Here is a 9,395-nt window from a genome sequence, read left to right as displayed (position 1 = left end):
AATTACTAGTATGGGTTTTTCTTCTTTATTCCTAAATGCAAAATGTGGAGTTCACCACTAGATGGCAGCATACGTATGATTCATCAATACTCAATACCTGGTATGAGTTTCGGATTTCTTTCTACTCCTATTGTTAAACATACGCAACAAGCAAGCAATATTTATTTATATAGCCATTTGCCCGGACAAGAACGGCATCGAAAGGAATCCAGGACAAAACAACAATGTGAAAAAAGAGGAAACGGGAATACGATGAAAATACACAAAAAAACACAAGGCTCGAGCTTCTCAAATTGGACAACAAATAGTGTTCGCTCACCAACATATTATATTACATTATGTTATATTATAAGATTTTTTTTGTATTAAACATAAAATCGTCTGGAAACAGAAATTTCCTGAAGTTAAAAAGGATTAAAATCACGAATTACAGACTTCCCGTCTTTGTCTCTGTATGGAGACTGGACAAATATATATAAGGTTTCGACACATTTTTCACATGAAAAACAAATATCAATATTTTAATTAACATTTGAACTTTAATTGTTGCAATATTATATTTTTGTTCATCTTTTAAAATAAACACTTTATTGAAAATTAAAAAAAAAAACTCTAGCACTATATACTGGAACATATTCTCTTTATTTTGTCTGTCCAAGAACAAAGATTTTTAATAGTCTCAACTCAAAAGCGCTTCGGTTGTTTTGCGCCTGTTACCGTGAGTAATCGCTAGGAGCAGTTTATCCGCAACGGTGGTCAGTCCACTGCTGGTCTCCACTCTTCCAAGTTTTTCAAGCAGGGATGGAGACGATTACTCGTTAGCAGAGAGGAGGAGGGCTGCTGTGGGAACTAAGAGAGCGGGGGGAGGAGGAGGAGAAGAAGGATTGATATAACAAGAGCGGCTGTCGATGCGCAACGCAAGTCTCACTCCAAGTCTTTGAAACAAGACAGATAAAGGGGAGCGGGCTTTCCATTCAGTACCAGTGCAGGCAATTTTTTAAAACTAAGTTCGTGCCGCGGGTCAGTTCTCCATTTAGCCTACTACTCATCTGACTTTTAATTATTTTGTAAAACTGAAATACGAGAGAGCGAGTCATAAACAGATCAGAAACTCCGAGAGAGCTGCGAGTTGGGAAGTTTGTTTCCCGTTGCTTTGCATGACATTTCTTCCAAGGACTTGAGAGCCTGACACAGTTTCTTCATAGACCGTGCGGTGTGGGATTTTGATCTGAAACGGGGACTCATCAAATGCAAAATTACATGTATGAGAAAGCAATGGCTCAAGAAACAAGGAACGGAGGAACCTCTACGTTAAATAACAACAATGGTGTTGACAACAGTAAGAAGAAGGTGCTAATAGTGCTCGATGTCTTCTGCCTTCTACTTGGTAAGTTCATACAGATATGTTTACACGATGCTTTCCTCTCTGTTACCATTTAAACTGCGTATCTCACATCAGCTTTTGTAGAGTACATGCAAAAAAAAGTGAAGACAGAAACTTCTGCACATTGCACTCACAATAAAAGTCATCTTTAGAATAGATAAACGGTGCCCGCCTTTTCTCAAGTCTGCCAATAAGAGTATTATCATTTTAAAAGTATTGCCCGTTATCTGTAACTGCAAAACAACTTCAGCTGCTACATCCCCTTATCATCCAGTACCAACGCAACACCCCCGGGCAGTGGAAGTGCCGAATAAAAAAAAATCAAACAACATTTCAGGAGTTCGCACTTTTAATTTTCTTTAATTCACCCCAGAATCACAATCAGTTTGTAAACTGAGAAGAAGAGAAAACTTCTTTTCTTTGTTGTTGTCAAGACAGGTGACTAGCTTCTCTCATCGGAGATAACTGTCACCGGGTAATATACTGATCATTTCAAAGTCCATGGAGTGTCACTGTAATTGATCAGTTGTCAACATGCCTTGGGCATAAATATTTTCAAGTGTTCTAACCTGCCCTTAAAAATAGCCAGACAACACCCACCACTTCCCCCAGTCTGTTCTCTGATAACGATGATCATCTGACCCCAAATCAGATGAACATGTTTATCAGTCCAGCTAAAGCTGGCCATAGGCTGAGTTGCAAGGTGACTGAAGTAAAAATCAAAGTGTAATTAAAATACTGACTAACAGCTCACAAAACATTCCCCAAAGCTAATGTCACATCAGGGTTTTTTTTGCATTAGCTCTCATTTGCTCCCACAGAAATTTTAATGTGTGTTAGTTCTAAGTTCAGTGGGCATCCCATACAGATTCAGTGTGCTGCCTTTGTGTATGTGTGTCTGGTGTCTGTGTGTGTGTTGTTTTGCTGGTTTGTTTTTGGCTGTTGTCACTGTAGCCCAGTCCTTTTAGTGTTGAGCGCCAGTAACCCCCCCCCCCCCCCCTTCTTTTCACACTATTTTCATTCCCCCCATCTCCCCTTTCTCTTTTTTGGAAAAGGATTACGGGAGTTCTGCTTAACTTCTACACATTCACTCCTAGAATCTTGCCAATCCCTGGCCAGCTGCCCCTGATCTCTTCACTTCAAATTACTTTCTTTCTTTCTTTCTGGCTCTCTTTCTCCCTCTCTGTCCAGGGGAATGCGTGGAATAATTGCTTAAGCATGTGTTGTGGTAGGGGAAGGCCTCTCCAATTTGAGTGAGGGATCGAAAAGTGGGACCAGTGGCTGACCGGGCTTTAGAGGAGCAGGTGGGAGACACACCAATAGGGCAATATAAAGGAACCAGTAAAGTACCGATGAAGTATGCAACACTACCACACAGGAGCTGGATTGTATCATCCAGTATGTTACAAATGGTGCACATTAACTCTACATAAGTGCTGTGAGGTAGAAGCAAAGCTCGCTGACAGACAAAGTTTTCCATTGGGTTTATACTAGTTTTCTTATTAAAGAACCCCAGACAGAGATACACTGTTTCATCTGCACTCATATAACTGTAGATGAGCTTTGATCACATGTGGACTGAATTTCCTGCACAAACCAACTTCCTTTATTGGTTAAAGCTCTACAGACAGTTCTCCATTGCCTTGTTAGGACACACACACGCACTCACAGACACGCATGTATGCCTGTAAACTCACACAATGCATGTAAGAACACAGTAACAAATGGTTACAAAGATTCTCCTTTGTTATGCTAAACACAATCTGGCTGCTCAGTGATGATTGGTTGGCCCACTTCAGGGGTTTGGGGGGAGTTGCGGGTTTGGTGCGAGGGGGTGACTGGGGAGGGGGTTAAAAGAGAGGGAGAAGAGATCAGTAGAAAGGGAGGGTTATCAGGGCATCCTGAATGAGGAAGGAGGAATGCGGGTGTGTTGTCGAAGAGCTCAGCGGAATGCTTAATGGTTGATAGCTTTTGTTCTGAGCCTGTTTATGGCTAAAAAGTAGTGTACACTACTAAAACTGGGAAATAGATAAGTATCTCATTACCTTTAATTAGTTCCTATTCTGCCAGCTGGGCTCTACACGCAGAGTCTCTGCAGTTACATCTTCCTATAGGATGTTAATGTGCCCAACTGACACACCCTTAGGCGCAGATAATGAGTGTCTGCATAAAAGACATCTGAGACCATCTATAGCTGCACACAAGGACAAAAGAAAACATCTTTAAATGTTTAATGAAGAAGCCATCCCAGTTGGTTTTGCTGAAGAAAACTGATAATGCAAAAGTACAGCAAGATTAGAAAGGCATTGAAAAAGCATACTCACATTCTCTCCAGCACTCAACTACCAAGACCAGGGTTACGGCATATAGTTTTGGCAGCTGAGCGCAACCGTCATCTGCTGATTTCACTCTGGATCAGGTTCCACTCCTACAGAGCAGTCGAGTTGATTTAGCAATGCTATAAGGAGCGTGCACACAAACAGTATACACTCACTATAAATACACAAACTCGACCGCAGAATTTCGTATTCCCTTTTGGCGACTCACTGCCCAATAGTCTTCTCTTGGCTGTTTGAAAAAAAAAAATGTTTATTGTGAGAACACTTTGCAACGAGATGCAGACTAGAGCCCTCTGGAACCCAAGCATCCAAAAGTAGTCTCACTTAAACCATGATTAAGTTTTACACAATGCACAGGGGATTATACTTTATGTGTTTGCTTCTGCAGAACTGGTTTGGGATGGAGCGGTCTTTTTGTAAAACATAAACATGGATTCATTGACTCTATATATGCTTCTTTTAAAGGATCACGATCTGTCTCCTTATGATGATCTGTGAGGCAAAAAACTATATATATAATGTTTTAAAACGTTTAATTATGTGTTTATTGCAAAATTTGGAGCTCTGATACAGTCAGGTGTTCAGCGGTCTGCTTTTCCACAAATCACAGACAGGTAGCCAAGAAGAGCGTAACCTTTTGGCCTCGAGGAATCAGCTTCATAACTGGCCCCGGAGCGTTAACCCTTCTGTATTCGACTCCTGCGTTCCCATCAGCTGCTATAACATTACAGCAGTCAGTCACACACACAGCCTCTCATTAAAGTCAGAGAGGTTTAACCTCCACCTCTCCAGGCCTCAGCCACTTCAATCCTGAGCCGCTCTACAAATATTTTTGAGAATTTCACAAATTCTTCATCTGGCTGTAGCTCTGTGCCCAAAGACTCTGGATGGGACATCTGGTGCAATTTTGGGAGTAAGTGAACCAGGGGGCATATAGAGTGTGTGTGTATAGTGGAGCTCAGGAAAGGGTGGGAAACGGAAAGGTAGTGTCGGTCGGAGGTGGGTGTGGTTGTGAAATGAAATCCTGTCTCTTTTTTTTGCCTCCTAGTCCATTTCCACATCTATCTCCATTCCTTCCCCGTGTTCCTTCTCTACCGGAGCCAGTCTTCTGTCTTCATAATAGTCTCAGAATAACAAGGGAAAGATCAATAATGAACAAAATAATATTAGAAGAATATTGATATGCATGGATTATACAGTCTGTGTCTGTTAGAAAACTACATTGAAGCAGCATGTGAGTCTATCACAGAGAAATTGAAACACAGGCTCCAATCCAAAGATGCTGACCTTAATCCAAGGGTAAATATTCTCAGGGATTCTGCACAAGTCTTTCAGAGGTGGGAGCCATGAACATGTTCTTAGAAATATATTTGGCTGGGATTTATTGGGATCTGTTTAAGACATTAGGTGAAAGGTCAGAAAGAAAAGAGACTCACATATGATCAATATCTGCAATGCTCTTTGTGTGACATTAGTTACACTCATGTGTCACCCACAGCAGACACTTAATAGACATGCACAGAAGAATATGTCTCAGGATTTAGTTTTGACAGTAATCAGATTGAGTGTTTATTGTGAGAACACTTTGCACATCATAACACAACATAGCTTGATTACTCGACTATACTTTTGTCGTTATGATATCTAAATGTTATCTGTGCCCAGCCTGTGATGAGTGTTTGTTGGCGGCTTCAGGACAAGGTGAGGTTATGGCTCTTAAGAAGGTGACGAGGTGACGAGTGTCCTCTGGCAGAAGATAAAGATCAGCAGATGTCCCTGACAACAGAAGCCTAGGGCTACTATCTCTCCTAGATAAGATGCTAATATAAGTGCACATTTTTGGGAAGATCTATGTTTTTCGTGCATGTTGAGATGAAGAGCACCAGTGGCATCAATGCCAGACAGGTCTGCAACATTTTCCGACTGTCATTGTGACATGCGGTGGGTTTCTGTTGGTGCAAGAGTTAACCACCAAACCCCTGGGGTATGTGCCTTAGCAGGGCTGTGATTAGAGGTGCGTGGGTGTGAGCGTGTGCATGTGTGTCCTTTGGGATTCGGGAATAAGAGAGAGGGCACCCAGAGCTGTCATTAAATGGACCATATAGCCTGAAGGGTGAAGCATTTTGTATTCACTCTGTGGGTAGCATGTGTGAGGCATGTGTGGCTCGATTTATAGACCTGTGTCCCATGTGGCTCCCGTGGGCAAGCTGAAGGCATAAGCTTGACCAAATTGCCTGTAGCTGTTCACACTGCTATACAAACCAGACACATTCATCTCCTTTACCTTTTTTTATACTGTCGCCATCCTGGCACACAAATTGCACAATAAAACAAAGACACCAGCTTGTAGTTTACGCTTTGACAACAATAGTGTAGTAATGCCTCTCATTCTCATGTCTCATCTATGATTATATCCCTCTCATATAAACACTTTTCAAACTGCTTATTTAAGTCATTTTGGATTACTGGGCAGGACCTTACAATAAGCTTTTGTTAGCAGTCAATTTTGAATGTGTTTAAACTTGTGTTTTAGCCTTCACCAAGAAATGTAAATGTATATTTCACAGAATTCTGCATGTGGGCAACAAACATCTACTTGCCCATTACACCCATGGAAATATTAACTCTTAGACTTTCTACTTTTTCCACAGTTACTTTTTTGATTTAACCCAGTGTTTTTCTAGACCCTATTTCTACTTCTATTAGTCAACATGTGATGAACAACAATGGCACTAGCCCTTTAATGTAAATTAGAGCGCAAGCGGCAGATGATCTGAAGTTATGGGCCTCATTAAATCTCTTTCCCCCCCCCACAATATCCTTTCTTGGGCCTGCTTCCTGCTGTTACACAGGCCCCTCTGTCTGTCACTTTCTCTTACTGCATATACAGTCTTCTGTATTTGTGTGTGTGCTGTGTGCATCCAGGGATGGGGGTCAGGGCGATTTCTCTGTTTCGGAGAGAACAATACCCCTTTTGATGCATCTCAGCGCTCTTTGTTTCGTTAACAGGGACCAACAGACCAGTGGCAGACTGAAGGAGGATGAAATAGAAGGGAGGGGTAATAAGTGAATGAGGGAGAGATGAGAGGGCGTAAGAAGCTTCTTACTGGGTACTCAAGATCGCTTTATTATCTATCAGTGGTTTATGGCTGTTGCTGCTTCTAGCTTTATTGTTGACTGGATTGTGGGCTGTAGTGCTTATCTGCTCAGAGCTGTGTAGTAATCAGCTCAGCATCTTTAATGGCACAGGCCTTATCTAAGCTGCAGCCACTGAGCTCTATCCTGTTTACATACAGAGCAGCGCCCTGGCTGAAGAGGATCCATGTAACACTAGAAAACATCATGCTTTACATTTGTACTGTAGCAGCAGTTTAACATCTTGTGTACACAGTTATTAAAAAATGGTCTGGGGTATAAGCTGAGGTGAGCTGGAATGAGAAGACAGTCTTGTGTTAAGTTCAGGGGAGCATTACCCAGAGATAGAAGCATCAGGTTTCAGAGAATCCATAGCCCTCCTCTGCACAGCCAGGCTTTTGTCCCAAGGGGTAATAATGCCATTATGGCAATCGTTGAGAAACGCCTAGCCAGCCATCTAACCAACCAGCCAGATAACGTGATCTGGCCCTGGACGGTGCTCATGTTTCTCTTCATTGGAGCAGCTGTGCATTTGTCTTTTTTGCTGACAGTGCAGCCAAGCATTAAATAAGTCTCCATGACTTTTAACTGATCTTTTTAAAACAAATTATGAATATCCTCTCGCATTCCCTAGTTTCTGATGTGGACCAAAGGTGAATTTCTCTTCATCTCTACAAATGCACTTACAAGCCAAAAGCAACACAGGGCCAGCAGCAGCACTCAGAAGTTGCCCACACAGGTGCCTGCTGGTAAAAGACCCTAGAGTGTGTCCCAACAGATGCCTGTGTGTAAAAAGGCATTTATTCCTGTGAATAAAATCTCTCTGAGTAAGCACATGCTTCAGCCAGCGGCCCCCCGGTCGCTACAGCATTCACACAGGGGGGGAAAAAGGGATTCACTCTGCGCACCACTCTGCTGACCTCAGCCACTCCTGTGTATCTATGTGTGCGTCTGTGTTTGTGTAATTGTGAGCTTTGTACATGCGTGAGACACATCAGCAACCTGTGGAAACAAAGAAACTAATATCTCGAGCCAAACATCTGTATCGGTGCATGTTTGTGCACGCGTTTATAAACGTATGTTTCCTAAACAGTGATTATGTGTATGGTAAAAGCACGGGTGGTTTATATGGAGCCGAGTTTGTTTATTTGGATTGCGAGGACATTTTTAAAGCCCTTTGTGGTCGACGGCTTAAAATTTTTTCAGAAAGAAGTTGGCTGAAGTCGCCAGTGAAACCACAGTAATCCACTTTCACACCCACATAGCCACACACACAACCGCACACTCTCGAAGATACAATACACAGCGTCACAGTGACATTTGGATCCTGTAGGCTATAGTATAATCCTAGAGTTATGTCACATCTCTCACCTATGACCTTTTGCTCTTCCGGGATCTGTCTTGAATGTATGCACACTATCTCTAAATATGTGGAAAGCCTCACATAGTCTTGCTCATGGCTTTAGTGACCTTAAGATAGGGCTAACTGGGTGGGCTTGCCTAACTGTAAAGTGTTTGATGTGTGACAAATTTCAAAACATCCGAGGCATCTGCTTGGCATGCCATTTTTAAAACCTCAGGGGTGACAGTACAAATGATAATGAATATGTGTCCTCTGTAAACACTTAGCTTAAGATTGAGACTGGAATTACTATTAAATAAATTAATAGAAACAGTTAAAAATACACTATGTACCACTGTTTTAATAGAAAATTTGCCACTATGACAAACTGTGTGCGTTACAAACACAGTCTCACTACTGACACACACAATTCCCATTTATAGTGCACATGCACACTGTGTAATTGCAATGTCACTTGCAGCTGGATGAGAGCATTCATTCATCAACAATCCCGGACTAAAGGACGCTCATAAAGAAAGACACTCCTTCTCATTCACACACATATCAAATAACCGCAAGATAATATCTCTCCACACTTCTCTTTAGCAATGTAGGGCACTTTAAAATGTCATTTTACAAATGCAGATTATGTCGTTTGGTATTTACAAATCAGAATTATAAAAGTATTAAGAGTTTCTTCAGTAGCCTGAAAAATATAAATGCTTTGACATGTCCACACAGGCAAAGATCATGTTGTTTATAGGTTTTTAAAAAGTTCCACTTAGTTTAACAGAAAAGAAAACATTTTAACCTGTTACTAATTCGCTCAAAATGTCACAGATTGCTTAAATTGTCCAAAATTTGTTATCGCAGAATCCATGTAAATCTAACCACATATTTAGAGACTGCATTTTGCACTTGGCATGTTGCAATAATTGGTGCGACATGCAGATTTCAGCTACGGAAGTGAGCGGAGCTGCTATCTGATCTGCTAAAATAGAGGTGAGAAAAATCAGAGAAGAAGCGACTAAACAGTTTGATTGATTGACTGTTCAGTCTATAGAGTCACAACCCACTATAGACACTATAGACACTATAGACCCGGCCCTCTCTAACCCTCCTCTGAATTGTCCTTGTTCCCACTCCTTCTTAGAACGAGTCACATATTGCTTATTGAGAGACAGGAGGAGGAAAT

General features: G+C 41.6%; 1 protein-coding gene across 2 annotated transcripts in view; it reads left to right on the top strand.

The window, feature by feature from the left end:
- Window positions 1–803: 803 nt before the first annotated feature.
- plpp3 (phospholipid phosphatase 3) overlaps window positions 804–9,395 on the top strand; it is a 28,216-nt gene continuing 19,624 nt past the window's right edge. Inside the window, exon 1 of one of the 2 annotated variants that reach the window (XM_080878710.1) lies at window positions 804–1,387. In XM_080878710.1, coding sequence (XP_080734836.1) covers window positions 1,249–1,387 — 139 coding nt within the window. In that variant the 5' untranslated portion in view covers window positions 804–1,248. The remainder of the gene's footprint in view (window positions 1,388–9,395) is intronic. The other variant, XM_080878711.1, reaches the window with a different exon arrangement.

The sequence above is a fragment of the Rhamphochromis sp. 'chilingali' genome (genome assembly GCF_963969265.1).
Source record: "Rhamphochromis sp. 'chilingali' genome assembly, chromosome: 3".
In the NCBI taxonomy this organism is placed as follows: Eukaryota; Metazoa; Chordata; class Actinopteri; order Cichliformes; family Cichlidae; genus Rhamphochromis; species Rhamphochromis sp. 'chilingali'.
The sequence above is the reverse complement of the archived record's forward strand: the minus strand, read 5'-3'. Positions and strand labels throughout refer to the sequence as shown.